The sequence below is a fragment of the Rousettus aegyptiacus genome, unplaced genomic scaffold, assembly GCF_014176215.1.
Source record: "Rousettus aegyptiacus isolate mRouAeg1 unplaced genomic scaffold, mRouAeg1.p scaffold_m13_p_1, whole genome shotgun sequence".
Classification (NCBI taxonomy): domain Eukaryota; kingdom Metazoa; phylum Chordata; class Mammalia; order Chiroptera; family Pteropodidae; genus Rousettus; species Rousettus aegyptiacus.
Genome location: NW_023416284.1, coordinates 34795492 through 34814320, shown reverse-complemented (window position 1 = coordinate 34814320; position 18829 = coordinate 34795492). Strand labels below are relative to the sequence as shown.

Below are 18829 nucleotides of genomic sequence, written 5' to 3'. Positions count from 1 at the left end.
AGTTATTATTAATGTATAGTGTTCTTGTGAAAATCAAATGAAATCACCGCTGTGAAAACCTTTTGTAAACTACAGGGTGGCAAAGCAAGTCTCTGGTGGCTGCATTAAATAGACTTCAGGAGTACTGAGAAGGGAGTGATGAACTCTGATGGAGAGAATAGAGGGTTATGATTGGGCAGGTAACACGAGTTTAAGACTTAAGGATTAACAGGCATTTGAGGCAAAGAGGAAAGTTGAAGGGAATGGTAAGAGCAAAGGTGAACAAAAGTATGATACACTTAGAAATAAAGGTGGGGAGGGTTGATATGCACACTAGTTTAAGTAGCCCTTCTGTACCAAGGCAGGGGATGAGAAAGCTGCATTTTACATTGTGGCCTTGGAATCATTCTTTAACTAATCTGAGTTCTGCCTGAGATTCCTGAGCCTAGGCCTGGCCTAGAGCCACTAAGCCATGATTACGAATATCAGTAACATTAATTTGCTAATAAGTACAACTTGACCCAAGGCTATGCTCACTTTTTAGAAGGAAGAGTAACACTGAAGAGTGCAGACCTTAGAATCAGCTCTAACCACATGAGCTGTTAACTACGCAGGAAAGTAATAACCTTACTGAACTTCCTTTTTCTCATCTGTTAAATGAGAATAAAACTTAGCTACCCCAGAGGACTGCTGTGAATGGGACAAAACTGAAGGGCTGCCTAGTGTAGAACTGGACCTCAAAAGACACTACTAATTTTCACCACTTCTTCAAATCAACAAAAGTTAGTATCTGGTAATAGAATGTTCCAAACTACTAGCTAGAACCCAGGTCGGGAAATTATGACACCCTTTGGAATCATGCAGAAGAGTGAATGAGAGAAAATGCGGTATAGTTTCGGGACTATAGAAGAAAATATGTCATAAATTCCCCTTAACCAGTGGGATATTGGTGAGCAATAGTCTGGAGCATGGTTTAGAATAAGTCTTATTTGATTCCAAAAGATGGTATATAGCACTCCAGTTAAGAGTCTGGACAGCTAGGAGAACAAAATTCTAGTCTTAAGATACACTACTAATATAAAAGAAATTTATTTTTGTTCTTTGAAAAACTTAACAGATGAATAGCAAAACATGTTTTGTTAGTTGTTAATAATAAGGCAAGAAAGGAGTTCATACTCTACAGAGGAGGTTTGCAAAGGACACAAGCAAAAGCTTCTGATAGTTTATATTGTGGTTGAGGCTGGTTCTCAGAAAAGCACCTCTTGAAATCTTTGACAAACCTTTTGTGGCTCTTCTTCTTCCTCTCCATTTTGGTTATAGTCCCTAAAAATTTGAGGGATTGAGATTTACAATTCCTATACAATCTTTCACCTAAACACTCTAGTCTCTAAGTCCCATCATGCCCCTCCAGTGCACACACATACATAGAATATTATGCCATTCGGTCTAATATGTAAAGTTTTAAGAAAAAAAGGCCAAGAGAAGAATATCAAAAATTGTAAAAAATATATTTCTCTTTCTTCCACCCCACAAATGGAAAGGACTTTGGTATCTATTTTTTAAGCATTTTTTAATTTTTCCTCCCTTCCAAGAGAGGTGGTTCTATGTTTCAAACAACACACTTACAAGCACATACTTTCCAGAACATTTTCATGTACTTCTTCCCAGTGGCTGCATATAACCAGGAAAAACAACTCAGGAGAGTTCTTTCAAACATGAAATTTAACAAATCCTAAGGTTTCCATGCAGGTCTTCCTTTTCCCCTTCCTCTGGCAATCTCCCAGAATTAAGGAATTGTCGAGGGCTAGAGAAAAGTAACTGGCCTAACTGTTCCAATATCGAGCTCACAGGTCTTTCCACAGAGTCCAGAGCCTGATTTTTCAAAACCGCTAAAGGACAGTGTTCTCAGAATGACTCCAACTTGATTTGGGATCATGGCCATCGTACAAATGAAAACTTTTTGTAACTTACAGAAAATCAATAAAGGATGGCCAACTTGCAAACTCCAACAACAAGGGGTTTCAACATTTAACTGCTGACATGGTAGAAGGCTGACCACCAAGGAACAGAGAGTAGTACCTCTGAAGCCCTTTAGGTTAAGAAGGGCATTCAACACAAAGGAAGTCTCTGATAATTCATGAAATGCATCCTGAAATCGTCTAGAATGGAAGCTGCAATCTGCTGTGCTTGGGGGTCTGCCTCACTGTGCTCCTGGATGTCGCGCAAAAGCTGCAATCCTTCTTCTTCAACTAACATTTTGCAGTATTTGCTGGCTGAAAGAAAATCAAGCAAAAAACTTGATGGACAAATTGGTATTTTAAATATTCTCAAGTTACTGCATTCACTTTTTTGAAGAAAGGGTAGAAAGATTTTTAAGCTGTTTGATACAGGAAATAACCTAACATGAGTCAATTCAAAAGAAAAGAATAGGTCAAAACATAGATAATGCTTGTCTTATCTGTGAGATAACACATGATTTTAGTACGTTTACATCCAAACAAGTCTATGCTTCAAATATCTCTAAACCTAGCTAAAAGGATAAGAACTTCTTTTATTACAAAAATCACACATTTCCAGTTCAGGCAATACCGTCAGCTAGATAAGGTGAAAACACCAGATGCTGGATAATATGTAATTGAAAAAATTTTAAATACATAGCTGAATATACAAAGTAAAGGAAAAGTCCAGTAGCCAGACACAAAGAAAAGAAAGTACCTAAGTCATATAACCTAACCTGTAGCTATCCTGGGGCAGAAAGGGACTGTCAGTTTCAGTCATCTAGGAATTCAGATTCTAATTTAGGAAGTTAGAAGCAAAATCAGTGCATAAAGCTAGTCCCTCAGAGAGCTAGACAAGAGAAGGGATAAGACAATGAAACATCTTTATCTTGGCCTGGGTTCTAGGAGGGTATATGTAGGAGTATGGAGAAGTCTTTCCTGAGAATTCATAACCTTCGTCCCAAGTGGTTATGAGATTTGAATTTATACTAAAATTTTCTAGAAACCATTGAGCTGAGAAATTAATATAAAAATTGGTCCAATTCCAAGGAAACCTCTAGGGCACTTGACAGAAGTAAATAAAAATTGTGTTGAAAATGCATGACCTCAATTCAGTCTAAAAAGGATTCTCTTACTCAGTCCATGTGCCAATTAGACAGAAATAATGATCCAAAAACATGACTAAGGCAATTATCAAAAATGTTGCACGTGGGCGTGCGCACATGCGCGCAAAGACATACCCACACACACAAAAAGACATGTAAACTATTTTTAAAAAAAGATTACAGTGGGCGGCTCCATAGTGTAGTGGTTAGCACGTCTGCTTTACACACAGAAGGTCCTGGGCTTGAGCCCCAGGTGGAGCCACGGACCATACCCCTGGTGCGCCAGGCCCTGGGTGCACACTGCAAGTGTGTGTGAGGAGACGCCCTGCCTTCAGAGATCCAGTTCTTAAGGGGAAATGGCAACATCAATAGGTAAGGGGTAGAAGGGTAGCGGGGAATTAAAGAGGGGATAAAAAAAAAGATTACAACCTGCCCAATCAGTGTGCCTGCAGCAGTCACAGCCAGGCCTCAAGCCAGCTACATCAGGGGCCAGCCCCACACACCAGCATACTGGCAGCACACACAGGGAACAGCCCTGGGGCATCTGCCTCTGGAAGCCAGAAGGAACTGCACTGCTGAACACCACAGGACATCTCCAATATAAGGCCACTTCTTCAGGACCAGGAGACGTAAGTGACCATAGAAACACAGATTTAAGCAAAACAAGGAAATAAAGGAATATGTTCCAAATAAGAGACCAAGACAAAAATCTCAGAAAAAGAACTAAACGAAACAAAAATAAGCAATCTACTCAATAAAAATTTCAAAGTAATGACCATAAAGATTTTCACTGAACTCAGGAGAAGAATGGATGAACACAGTGATAACCTTCAAAACAAAGATAGAAAATATAAGATGGTATGAATGAGAGCTAAAGAAATGAGTAACTGCAATGAAAAAAAAAAATACACTAGAGGGAATCAACAATAGATTAGATGATACAGAAGACCGGATTAGTGATCTGCAAGGCAGAGCAGTAGAAATTAACCAAGCTGAACAACAGAAAGAATTTTTTAAAAATGAGCAGTTTAACAGACCTCTGGTACAACATCAAACATATTAATATTCACATTACGGGGGGTCCCAGAAAAAGAAGAAAGGGGCAGAAAACTTTTTTAAAGAAATAGTATCTGAAAATTTCCTAACTTGAGGAGGAAAAAGACATCTGAGTCCAAAAGGCACAGAGCAAGATGAACCCAAAAGTCCACATCAATCACAAATAAAATGTCAAAAATTAAAGACGAAGAGAGTCTTAAAAGTAGTAAGAGAAAACTAACTATTACTTACAAGGGAATCCCCATAAGACTATAAGCTGATTATTCAGTAGAAACTTTGCAGGCCAGAAAGGAGTGGATGATATATTGAAAAAAGCTGAAAGAGAAAACCCACAACCAGGAATACTCTATGTGACAAGGGTATCTTTCAGAATTAAAGGAGAGATAAAGAGTCCCCCAGATAAGCAAAAGCCACTGTTAACTTATCACCACCAAACCAGAGTACACAATTTTTAAAAATGTAATATATGACAGCAAAAAATTTAAAATTTGGTGGTAGGGGAATAAAAATGTAGTGCTTTTAGAATGCATCTGAACTTACGTAACCAGCAACTTAAAGCGAACTAATACAGTGCTGTATACATAGGCTGTTAGATATCTATCTGTCTGTCTGTCTGTCTGTCTATCTATCTATCTTATGGTAACCATAAGCTAAAAATCTATAATAGATTAAAAAACACACACACACACACAAACTAAAAACCTATGGTAGATAAAAAGTAAAGAGAAAGGAATCCAAACATAACATTAAAGAAATTCATCAAATCACAAAGAAAGAGAACAAGAAGAAAACCACAAATAACTACAAAAAACACCAGAAAACAATTAACAAAATAACAATAAGCACATATCTATCAATAATGACTTTAAATGTAAACAGACTAAATGATCCAATTGAAAGACACAAGGTACTGAATGAATTAAAAAACAAAAACCATAAATGTGCTGCCAACAAGAGACTTATTTCAGATCTAATGACACAGAGACTGAAAATGAAGGGATGGAAAAAGGTATTCCATGCATATGGAAACGAAAAGAAAGTTGGGGTAGTAACACATATATTAGACAAAGTAGACTTTAAAACAAAGATTCTAACAAGAGACAAAGAATAGCATTATATATAACGATAAAGGGATCAACCCAAAAAGAGGATATAACACTTATAAATATCTATGCACCTAACATAGGAGCATCTAAATACATCAAGAAATATTAACAGACCTCAAGGATGAAACAGACATTAATACAATAATAGCAGGGACTTTAACATCCTACTTACGTCAATGGCTAGATCATTTATGTAGGAAATCAATAAGGAAACTTGGCCTTAAACAACATCTTAGACTAAATTGACTTAACAGATATATGCAGACCATTCTGTCCAAAAACAGAATACACATTCTTTTCAAGAGCACATGAAACATGCTCAGGACAGATCACATTGTAGGTCATAAAAGTCTCAATAAATTTAAAAAGACTGAAATCATATCAAGTATTTTTTTCTGACCACATGGTATATAACTAAAAATCAATTACAAAAAGAAGACTGGAAAACACAAACTTGCTACTAAAAACCAATGGCTCAATGAAGAAATCAAAGAGGAAATCAAAAAATACATTGAGAAAAATGAAAATGGAAACACAACATTCCAAAATCTATGCAATGCAGAAAAGAAGTTCAAAGAGGCAAGTTTATAATGATACAGACCTACCTCAAGAAACAAAAAATACTCAATAGTCTAACTGTATTCCTAAATGAACTAAAATCAATCAATCAATAAACCACTCAAAATTAGTAGACGAAATAGTATCAGAATAAAAATCAATTAAATAGAAACTAAGAAAAAAAAGATCAATGAAACAGAAGCTAGTTCTTTGAAAAGATAAACAAAACTGATCAACTTTTAGCCAGACTCATCAAGAAAAAAGAGGGGCCAAATAAATAAAATCAGAAATAAAAGAGAAGTGACAGTAGATACCACAGAAACTCAAAGGATCATAACAGATTACTACGAACAATTATACGCCATCAATTGGACAATCAGAAGAACAGATAAATTTCTAAAAACACAATCTTCCAAGACTGAATCAAGTAGAAATGGAAAATATCAATCAGACTGATAACTAGTAATGAAATTGAATAAGTAATCAAAAAATTCCCAACAAGCAAAAGTCCAGCACTAGATGTCTTGACAGGTGAATTCTACCAAACATTTAAAGAGAAGTTAATACCTATCCTTTCTACAATTATTCCAAAAAACTGAAGAGGATGGTATGCTACCAAGTTCATTTAAAGAGATCAGCATTACCCTAATACCAAAACCAGAAACTAAAAGAGAGAAACAGGCTAATATCCCTGATGAACATAGATGCAAAAAACCTCAACAAAATATTAGTAAACCATATTCAACAACACATTAAAAGGATCACACACCATGATCAAGTGGGATTTATTCCAGGGAGGTAAGGATGGTCGAACATCTGCAAATCAGTACGATACACCACATTAACAAAGTATAAAACCACATGATCATCTCAATAGATGTAGAAAAAGCATTTAACAAAATTCAATATCGATTTATGATAAAAACTCTCAACAAAGTGGGCATAGAGGGACATACCTCAACATAATAAAGGCCATACATGACAAACTCATAGCTAACGTAGTCAATGGTAGAAAGCTAAAATCTTTCCTCTAAGATCAGGAACCAGGAGGCCACTCTTAGCACTTTTATTCAACATAGTAGGGGAAGTCCTAGTTGCAGCAATCGAACAACAAAAAAAATAAGGCTATCCAGATTAGAAAGGAAGAAGTAAAACTCACTATTTGCAGATGATGTGATACTATATACATAAAACCCTAAAGAATCCACCAAAAAACTATTAGAATAAATGAATTCAGTAAAGTTCCAGGATACAAAATTAATATACATAAATCTGTTGCATTTCTATATACTAATAACAAATAGTGAGAAAAAGAATTTTTTAAACATCCATTTTACAACTGCATCAAAAAGAATACAATACCTAGGAATAAATTTAACTAAGGAAGTGAAAGACTTATACTCTGAAAACTATGAAGACATTGAAAAACTAAGTTGAAGAAGACATAATTATAAAGATGTATCATACTCATGACTTGAAAGAATTAATACTGTTAAAATGTCCATACTACCCAAGACAACTTACAAATTCAATGTAACCCTTATAAAAATACCTATGGCATTTTCACAGAACTAGAACAAATAATCCTAAAATTTGTATGAAACTATAAAAGAACCTAAATAGCCAAAGCAATCTTGAGAAAGAAGAAAAAAGGTAAGATATCACACTTCCTGATTTCAAATTATACTGCAAAGCCATAGTAATCAAAATAGTATGGTACTGGCACAAAAACAGATCGTGTGGTTTTATACTTTGTTCCATTGATCAATGGAACAGAAGAGAGAGCCCAGAAGCAAACCCATGCTTATGTGGTCAATTAACCTATGACAAAGGAGGCAAGAACATACATTGGGGAAAAGACAGTCTCAACAAAATATGGCGCTGGGAAAACTAAACAGCTACATGCAAAAGAATGAAACTGGATCACTTTTTTGTACCATATACAAAAATTAACTCAAAATGGAGTAAAGACTGAAATGTAAGACCTGAAACTATAAAACTACTAGATAAAAACATAGCCAGTAAACTCGCTGACATTGGTTTTAGCAATTTTTTTTTAGATCTGTCTCCTTAGGCAAGGAAAACAAAAGCAAAATTAAACAAATTGGACTACATCAAACTACAAAGCTTTTGCATAGCAAAGGACACCATCAATATAACAAAAAAAAGCAATCTATAGAATGGGAGAATATATCTGCAAGTGATATACCTGTCAAGGAGTTAATACCCAAAATATATAATGGACTCATACAATTCAATAGCAAAAACACATGCAATCTGATTTAAATGTGGGCAGAGAACCTGGAGAGACATGTTTCCAAAACAACATACAGATGGCTAACAGATACATGAAAAGGTGCTCAATGTCACTATTTATCCAGGAAATGCAAATCAAAACCACAATGAACATATCACCTCACACCTGTCAGAATGGCTATTATCAAAAAGACAACAATGTCAAGTGTAGGCAAGGATATGGAGAAAAGGGAAGGAACCCTTATGCACTGTTGGTGGGACTGTAAATTGATGCAGCAACAGTGGAAAACAGTATGGTGGTTCCCACAGAAATTAAAAAATAGAACTACCATACAACCTAGCATTACTTCTGGGTATTTATCCAAATAAAAAAAAAAAAAAAAAAATTTGAAAGATATATACACCCCTATGTTCACTACAGCATTGTTTACATTAGCCAAGATACAGACGCAACCTAGGTGTCTATCAATAGGTGAAAGGATAAAAGATGTGGTACATATATATAATAGAATATTAGCCATAGAAAAGAATGAAATCTTGTCATTTGCGATAACATGGATAGACCTAGAGAATATTATGTCAAATGACGTCAGACAGAGAGAGACAAATACCATATAATTTCACTTATATGTGGAATCTAAATATCAAAATACACAAACAAAACAGAAACAAATTCATAGATACATAGAACAGATTGATGGTCACTAGATGGGAGAGGGACTGAGGGGGATGAGTGAAAAAGGTAAAAGGAATTAAGTATAAACTGTGAGTTATAAAAACAGTCAAAGGGGTATAAAATACAACATAGAGAATGTACTCAAAAATACTGTAACAGCTATTATAGTGCCAGATGCATAGTAGACTTATCAGGGTGATCACTCTGCAAGATATATAAATGTCTAATCGCTATGTTGCACACCTGAAACTAATATAGTACTGTATGTAAACTTTAATTACAAAAATAAATTTTAAAAATTAAAGAAATAACACATTTTTTAAAAAACAAAAGATATATGTGCACCCCTGTGTTCATGTCAGTATTATTTACAAAAGCCAAGATATGGAAGCAATGTAAATGTCCATTAACAGATGAATGGATAAAGAAGATGTGGTGTATATTATATAGCGAGAGGGCGAGGGGGAGGGGGAGAGGGAGGGGAAGAGGGAGGAGAAAAAAGAGGGAGAGAGAGAAGGGGAGGTAGGAATGTTATTTGACCATAAGAAAGAATGAAATCTTGCCATTTGCAACAACATGGATGGACCTAGAGGGTCATTCCATTAAGTGAAGTCAAAAGAGAAAGACAAATACCATCTGATTTTACCTATTTGTAGATTCTAAAAAGCAAAACAACCAAACAAAACAGACTTATAGATACAGAGAACAAACTGATGGTTGCCAGGAGTGGGTGGTGAGGAGATGGGAGAAACAGGTGAAGAGGATTAAGGTCAAACTTCCAATTATAAAATAAATAGGCACAGGGATGTAGTGTGCAACATAGGGAATTAGTCAATAATACTGTAATAACTTTGTATGGTGACAGATGGTTACTAAACTTAATGTGTAGTTCATTTTTTAAGATATTTAAGTGTGAACTATAATTGAAAAATAAATTATTAAAAAATATTTAAAATAATGACACTGATACTGAAGCATGACTAATTACCATGTGGTATACCTGAAACTAATATAATATTGTATGTCAACTACGCTTCAATTTAAAAATTAGAAATTAATAATAAATAAATAAAGTAAGGTTAAAAGATGTGTAGCACAGAATGTGTCTTATGTAGGTACAAGATACTTCTGATAAATGTTCCTCAAGAAAAGAATAGAGAGAATAAGGGAAGGGTATTATTTAAAAAAAAAAAAAAATAGCTGAGAGAGGGAGGGGCAAGACAACATAGAACAGAGAAGCTTTGTATATCTCCTCTTGAAACCATACCAGAAATGTGAGAAACACAGAGCAAATAGCAAGGAGTCACCTGAGGTCCAGATAAACAGAGGCACTAAAACTAAGGAGAGAAATAAGAAAGTACCCTACAATGGTATGAGGGGTCAGAGAAGCAAGGCTGCCTGGTCCCACGTGGCTGAGAGAGAGAGAGTCTGCAGCAGCTGTGCGGACAAGTGAAGATGTTCCTCTTAAACGAGCTACAATGGCGACTGAACTTTCACAGTGATGAACTGGCTTGTTTTGAGCTTCAGTACTTGTTTACTTAAATTTGTGGGATGCTGAGTTGTCAGACTTCAGGGCAAGAGCCAGAGGTGAGGCTTTCTCCTGGGCAGAAGTGCTAATAGCATCCATCGTTCCTCTATTGAGTCCACCCCCCTCCTAGCGAGCTGATGCAGTGCTGATGCAGGCGACACGATAGCAGAGACGTCATCAAACTGGGTAACAGTGTTCACTCCGCACAGAGGACTCCTTGAAACTCCACTCGTCCTTACTTGTGGCTTTGCCCAAGCCATACCCAGTGGAGGATCTCGGTGTAACCTGTGCCCTCTGCTAAGCAGCTATAAGCCCTACACTGGAGTCACCTGTCCTTGGTTTCTAGTGTGGCCTCTTGAGGCAACTATAAAGCACAGCACGAGTGTTTCAGCCATCTGGGGATTGCTTGCTGAATCTTACCTGGTGGCCCCGGGGTGGGTACAGTTTGGGGCTAAACTTGGCCTGCAGTTGGACCCTTCTCAGTACTGTGCCACTGTATACCTACTACACTAAGCTATGCTAAAAAGGCTCAATGACTTAAGAGTTTTACTTAGTACACAGAAACAGAAACAGAAAGACAGTCAAAATGGAGAGATAAAGAAGCATATCCTACATGAAAAAATAGAACAGTGCTCCAAAAAAAATGGGGTCAACCAATCTACCAGATGCAGAGTTCAAAATACTAGTTATAACAGTGCTCAATGAACTTAGGGGAAGAATAGATGAACTCAGTGAGAACTTTAACAAAGAGATAAAAAACAAAAATGGAGATGGAAATTGTAAAAGAGAACCAGTTAGAAATGAAGAATAAAATATCTGAGATAAAATATATAATCAGAGGGAATCAACAGAGTAGAGGAAGTAGAGGATCGAATCACTGATATAGAGGATGGGGTAGCAGAGGACGCACAATCGAAACAGTAACAAGAACGAAGAATTCAAAATAATGGAGATAATATATGGAACCTATGGGACAACATCAAACATAACATTCACATTTAGGGATACCAGAAGAAGAGCAAGAAGTTGAAAACCTATTTGAAGAAATAATGATGCAAAACTTCCCTCACTTGGTGAAGGAAAAGGCAAAGGGATTAAGAAGTACAAATGGATATTTACAAAATAATCATCAAATATAAAGTATAGCATAAGAAATATAGTCAATAATATTATAATAAATATGTAAGACACAGGTACTAGATTTGTTGGGGTGATCACTTGTGAATTATATAAATCTCTAATCATTATGTTGTACAACTGAAACTAATATATTATTGTATACCAATTGAAAAAAACTAATTGTCTATTGCATTTCCATTAAAAAGTTAAAAACAATAGCTGAGAATTGTCATCAATTTCAGAAAGTAAGGTAATAAAATAAGACTGACTTGTAAACACAATGAACAAAATCAAGACAAAGTAGGAAAAATTATTTGAAAGTTCTTTGAAATTAAAGAAAAAGATCAACATACAGTAGACAAAAAATGAACAAAGGATACCAACAGATAATTCAAGGAAAAGGAGACAGCTGGAAAACTATTATATTTTGAATACATACGGTTTTTACTGCATACATGATACATAGCCCATACTGCCCAGAGCTGAACCTGTGGTTGAGAGAAGTTGCCAAGGAGTGGGAAAAATGCCTTGAAGGATCTAAAAAGGTACAAAAAATATGTTCATTCAGAACTCAGGCTAACATCAGGGATACAATAATAATTTTCAACATTTTCCCTATAGGGTCAATTCCTGAAACAGATATATTATTGAGTATATAACGAGAGCGAACATTTAAAAAACTGCATTCTGTGTTTGACATTCTACACATTCATTATCTCATTTCATTCCTAATCCTGTAAACTGTCACCTCATTTTACAGATAAGGAAAACTAAATCTCAAAGATTTTCTAAAAGTGATGTCCCAATATCACAAAGAAATAAGATTTGAACATAAGGCTATTTGACTCTAATATTTTATTGCTGCACCATGGCCTCTACATAGTGATTAGACAGAGGACAGGCTTTAAGAAAAGTGCTACGCCATCATGAAATTACCTGTAGGTCACCAATGCTGTCATCTTACAACTTGAATTTGGCCAATTCTGGATGGTTGCATACTATACAAAAAGAGAAACCAGAATTCTAGTATTGTATTCCATCATTTTTAAAATGTCATAATAGCTATTTCATGCCACTTATAATTAAAAATATATGAAACAACATAAAATTTCAAAATACAAGAATGATTACCCAAATTTAGGTATACCTACTTGCCAAAATATCAATTAGATAACCATTATAAATGTAGGATATGAACAAAGTCATGTGGAAAACAATGCAATAAAAGGGGCTTCTATTTAAAGATGGAGGACAGAGCATGCATCCACTCCTTCCCTAAATCCCATAAACAGAAAAGTACAAATTGTTTAAAATAAAAGAAGGCAAACACACAGAGAACAAAGCAAAAGGAAAAGGATAACTGTTTCAATAGATCTAACACTGGGGAAGGTTAAAAGAACAATTTTAACAGTGAACAGAACCCCTCAAGAGACTTAAAAATTTGGCATACCAGAAACTTCAGGAAGTGAGATTAGACGTAGGGTTGAAAATAAAAGGACTGGTTGAAAGTACCAAAGAAATTGAGACTTCAAGATCTCCTCCCCCATCCCTAACAAAAACCTCTATACTGGGCAACACCATGAGCAGTTCAGGGTGGGAGTACCATCCTAAAAACAGAAGGCCAAAATGAAAACCTTAATACTAAATACCGAGACTCCCTTGCCCCCATCATCCTATAGTGGGCTTTCAGACTGTGGGCAGCCAAGCTTATAGCTTTCAATTAGGAGAATAGAATATTCTTCTTTGGGTAAATCCTAACCAGGGCAAGACAAAAAAAAAAAAAAAAAAAAGATCTAATGACACTCACTTTGATGAACAACTAATTCAGATCACTCTACAGTGAAGTCCATAGTTGACACGTTCTACCCATCTACACAAAGCTTCAAAATAGTTCCACTCTTAAATATAAATGGACAGCTAAGGGACACCATACACTTTAAGAAAATCTGTAACATAACAGAATAAAAAATAGAGAGGAAAACAAAGCAACTTGCCAGAAACCAGAAACCTTGAAGAGAAAAACTTAAAACCGCAAGTTATGCTTGTTTCAGCAGCATATATACTAAAACAACCCCAAACTATCATTAATACCTTTCAAGAGATAATAAATAGATATAGCAACCATGAAACAAGAATAAAATATTATACAAAAAAGAAGCACTCAGAGAACAATACAGTTCTTAGAAATTGAAAATATAGTAGTAGAAATGCAAAATCTAACGGAAAGAGTAGAAGTTGAAAAAAATTTTTTAAAAAGATAAATAGGGAAATAGCTAAGAAGAGTTTGAATTAGCAGTTACAAAATAGTCATGAGAATGTAAAGTATAGCATGGGGAATACAATAAATAATATTGTAATACCTATGTATAGCCAGCCAGGTGGGTACTAGACAAATCAGGGGAATCATTTCATAAATTACATAAATGTCTAACCACTGTGTTGTACACCTGAAGCTAATATAAATAAAACATTGAATGTCAATTACTTGAAAAAAAAATTTAAAAAAAAAAAAAAAAAGATGACTCTGTAGGGGCTGACATCCCCAGATAAGGAAAGGGGTAGAGAGGGAGAAATTTTCCTGAACTGAAGGAAACAAGCTTCCAGAGTTAATAAGGAGCCAAACATAATAGATGAAAATATATCCATATCCAGGCACATCGCTGTGATTTCCAAACACTGAGACCAAAGAAAGATCTTACAACTTCCAAAGAAAAATGGCGTGGAACTTCCAAATGGTGATACTGAGACATAAAAGACAACAAAGCAATGACTTAAAAATTCTGAAGGGAAAATATTTCAAAACTAAAATTCTATATTCAGCCATTTGATCAACTAACATGTGAAGACATTTTCAAATGGATATGGCTTCAAATTATCTCTCTTTTAGGAAGCTACTGGAGGACAGGATCTAGCAAAATGAGGGAGTACATCAAAAAACAGGAAGGCACGCAATCCAGGAAACAAAAAAACCCAATACAAGTAAAAAAAATCTCCAGGACTATATTAAAGGGATAACCTGGGATGATAACGGCATAGCAGATATACAAAAAAAAAAAAGCAGACCAGATGAAAGAAAGACAGAAGGCTCTGGGAAATAAATCTGTGAGAAGCTGAAGTAAATAGAATGTGTTTCAATGTACCAAAAGGAGATTTATACTTAGGGTATAAGGAAGGGTGTGGCTAGGGAGAGTGAGAAAAAGAAACTTCAATTTCTAGAGTGGGAAAATTAATAGATCGTGCCTAAAACTGCATAGTCAAGAAGAAGCTATACATATTATTCAGAGACAGGGAGGTGAATACAAAAAGAAATAGCATTAAAAAGAGATGAAAGTGGGAAAGAGAATTGGAATAAGCCATACACACTTGCTTGCATGTATAACATTTTAATAAAAGAAAAATACCAGAAGAAATGCGACAAAATAGAGGTTAACAGAAGTTAGCTTTGGAGGGTATGGGTAATTTATAATACTCTATATTTTTGTTTCCCATTTTCTACAATGAACACATATTTCTAAAACTCTTGTGATCTAGAAAAATAAGTTTTTTGCAAAAAGAAATCACTCAGGATTTGGTACCAGATCCTGGAGAAGAACACTCCTCTGAAGGTCACAGGATATCCAAGGCTGTTTGTCAGACGTCAGGTGGGCTATGACGCCTGCTGCAAAATAGCTGACTTCCATTTCTTTGCTATGGAGCAAGATGCTGATATGCTTCACCATATCTTCAGTCACCAGCTTGGAAGAGAGTTCTCTGACTTCAGCTATGTTGTTCTATAGGTCAGACAGAGCAGAGAATATCAAGGACAGGGAAGGACAGGAGAATCAGGAACTGTTTACTCTGTCTCTCTTAGTGCTTAGCTCTGATATATTCAGAATACTCAGTCCTATCTGCCTCCCTCTTAATTTAGCCTAACATCACAATTCCACCCCTTGATGATGATGATGATGATGATGAGTGAGGAAAAAAAAAAAACCAATGAGTAAGTACTTACTAAGTGCCAAGCACTGAACTAGATATATAAAACTTTTTATCTGCCTATCTCATTTAATCTTTAAAATAGTCATACAAAGAAATCTGACACTCATCAAGACTAACTTGTCAGGCTCACCTTGCTAATACCTGGTTAACTAGAATGTAAATCCGGGCCTGACTCAAATACTTAATGTTCCTTGGGGCCATTAAGCATTTATTATATTATACTAGCTTCACAGTAACAATGAAGGGTGGGTAGTATTTTTCTTTATTTTATATATTGTATTAATACGCTATGCTGTGTAAACAAATTACCACAAACTCCCCAACTTAAAACAATACATATTTTTCTCACGGTTTCTGTAGGTCAAGAGCCCAGGCATGGCTTAGCTAAATCCTCTGAGGTCTTAACAAGGCTGCAGTCAAAGTGCCAGCTGGGCTGAATTCTCATAAGGAGGCTCCACTGGGGTGGAGGAGTCGACTTCCAAATTCACTTAGGCTATTGGCAGAATTCATTTCCTTGTGGCTATAGGACTAAGGGTTTCAGTTCTTGCTGGAAACTACCTCAGCTCCTAGAAGCTGCCCATAATTCCTTGTCATGTAGGCGTCTCCCTTCTCTAACCACTTACTTCATGCCTGCTTGCTTCTTCAAAGCCAGTGAGGAAGAATCTCTCTAGAGTGTCTGCTAGCAAGATAGATTTACATAGAGTAAGGTTTAGAGGTGAAACAAGTTTAAGTGAACATAGCAGTTACCAATCCTTCTGAAGCAGCTTTTAGAAAAGTAGAGCCAACAGACTAGTATGTTGAAAATACCATATGGCACTATGCAGAAAATTGTGCTGTTTTGAGATACCCCCCACCCTCCAGTTTTTCCCAAGACTAGTTCTACAGTTCTACCCTTCTTGTCATTAGCATAATTTCAACAGTAAGTATCTCAGATGGTAGTTCCAAACAAGAGTCAAGATGCTAGATAACATCCTTAAATGTAACAGAGAGACACCTTGGTTGAATCACAAGATTTCTCCTGTAAGCTTGGCAGAGGCTACTTTTATATTAGTTTTTTCTATCCAAGAGTCTATGGAACAAAACATTGAGAAGATGGGAGCCATAGGAGATTGTGGGTAGGTATTCTTCCTTCAGAAAAAGGAAAGAAAAGAGACAACCTCAGAAGGTAGTATTTTGAGAGGCTCTCAAAAAGATAAGGAGTAAAAGATCTCTTAGGTCAGCTAGTACTAGGATACCTAGTACCACACAGAATATATGAGTATTCAATCCACCTTTCTGGACTGATTTCCCATTGCTTTTCTTCTTCTCATCTTCTCCTAAAATTCCCACTAGTCTGTATTATAGTGTCTCTCACATGATTACATTTTTCATTTTCCCTAGACAAAAATGACATTTGTTCCCTACTACTTTCTTTGTCCCTTCTACTTTTCTGTATCTTCCAGATTTCCAATATTAATCACGTCTTCCTCTCTATGAAACCTTTCACATCTACTCTGTTCCAAGTCCTATAAGTGCTAGAGACACAAAAGAAAAGACAAGAAAGAGTACCTGCTTTCAAAGAGTTCGTGATCTAGAATTCGAAGGCTCCCACTGGATTTTGTGCCTCTTTTCTAGCCCTTACGACAGTCAATCTTAGAGGGCTAATTATAAACATGTCATACATCATCTCCCCAACAGAATGCGATAAGCACCATTAGCTTGATATATTTATGCATCTTTGTCCCTACAGCACCGGCACAACAAACTGTAGGGGCTTATGTCTTTATTATTGCTTTTTGTAAATCTTCACCTTTAACTTTAGGAAACAAAGAAATTTCTCAATAATAAACATCCTAAGAAAGTATAATAAACAAAGATATTTCTAAGAAATGGATTGCCTTGTTAAAGAGGAAGTACATTAAAGATAATATCAGAGAGTCTAGAGCCAGACTGCCTGAGTTTGAATTCTGATTCTTCCTCTTACTCTCTAGGTAACACAGGGTAAATGGTACTATTGTAGCTCAAATTTTATGTCTATAAAATGTAGATAACAATGTGTGGTAGAGTATAGAACATAATTTTTCCTATCCCTTAGCAATGTGACTTTGCTGCTCCTCCTATCAAGAGAGAACCACCTCCTCTAATCAGAGCTTAATCATGGGCATAAAAAGAAATATCTACTTGGTCCTTGTCCCCAGTTCCTGACACAGCTGTTAAATCTCTTCGAATTTCCCAAATGATAGGAATGATAAGAGCATCTTCAAAATGGGGGCTGGATGCCAGAAAGATCAAACATTAATTAGAAGCCCAAACTTTCAGCCCCACCCGCAAACTCTGGCCTGAAGATTGAGTTAATAATGAGTTAATAAATATGTGATCCAACCTCCATAAAAAAAAAAAAAAAAAAAAAAAAAAAACCCTTAAATGATGGGGTTTGGAGAACTTCTGGGTCGGTGAACACATCAAAGTTCTGAAAGAGTGACATGCCCAAAGAAGGCATGGAAGTTCAATGTGCACTCCTCCTTCCTTGCCCTATCCTTCTCTTTCATTTGACAGTTTCTTAATTATATCCTTTATAATATATTAATAATAGCAAGTAAAATGCCTTACTGAGTCATGAGTCATTCTAACAAATTATCTACCTGAGGGGGTTGTGAAACTCCCAACTTATAGTCAGTCAGAAGTACAGGTGGCCTAGGACCTAGGACTGGCATCTGAAGTGAAGGTAGTCTTGTGGACTAAGCCTTTTAACTTGTGGAATCTGACATTAACTTCAGGTCGTTAGTGTCAGAACTGAATTGAACTGAACTGCAGGACACTCAGATGGTGTCAGATGAAGAAGTGGTTGTTGGAAAACACCCCAAAGCATGTAACCTGCTTTGGCCAATGAAACATTAGAAAATATGATATAAACAGAGGTTTAGGGAGCGCTTGTACAGTGAGACTTGCCTTCTATTGCTCCTGTAACTGCCAAGTGAAGAAATCAAGGGAGACACGGCCCAGTAAATAACCTACTCCAACTGTAAGATGTGTTAGGCCATCTTATATTACAGCACCTAGTCCTCACTGAGCCACCAGATGACTACAGCTATAGGAGTAATTCCACATGAGAACAGAATAACTGTACAACTGAGCTGAGTTCAAATTGCTGACCCACAGATTCATAAGTAAAACAAAAGGCAGATGTTTTAAGCTGGAGTCTGTTCACAGCAACAGATGGCTGATATATGATATTTATTTTATAGGGATGATGTGAAGATTAAATGAGTCAATACATGTCAACTGCTTACAAAAGTGCCTAGCATATAGTAGGTACTTCATAATAGTTAGTTATCTATTTTTTTAAATAATTATAATTAACTCAAAACAATTAACCTTACCAAAAGGCCAAGTACTTTGCTTTGTATTGCTGACTCTGAAAAAGTCTGTCAAAAGAAAACACAAGTTACTTTATCATGAAGAAAAGTACTTGACTATAAACTCAATCCCGT

The 18829-nt window shown here is 35.9% G+C and overlaps 1 protein-coding gene across 6 annotated transcripts in view; it reads right to left on the bottom strand.

Annotated features, from left to right (window-relative positions):
• Window positions 1–29: 29 nt before the first annotated feature.
• ZYG11A (zyg-11 family member A, cell cycle regulator) overlaps window positions 30–18829 on the bottom strand; it is a 65336-nt gene continuing 46536 nt past the window's right edge. For 3 of the 6 annotated variants that reach the window (XM_016120360.2, XM_016120365.1, XM_016120366.1), the window contains 5 exons: window positions 18719–18763; window positions 14957–15151; window positions 12318–12379; window positions 11821–11918; window positions 2089–2252 (listed from right to left, as the gene is read on the bottom strand). In XM_016120360.2, the coding sequence (XP_015975846.1) occupies window positions 2089–2252; window positions 11821–11918; window positions 12318–12379; window positions 14957–15151; window positions 18719–18763 (564 nt within the window). Of the gene's footprint in view, window positions 1303–2058; window positions 2253–11820; window positions 11919–12317; window positions 12380–14956; window positions 15152–18718; window positions 18764–18829 lie in introns of those variants that run through there. The other 3 variants (XM_016120361.2, XM_016120362.2, XM_016120363.2) reach the window with 3 other exon arrangements.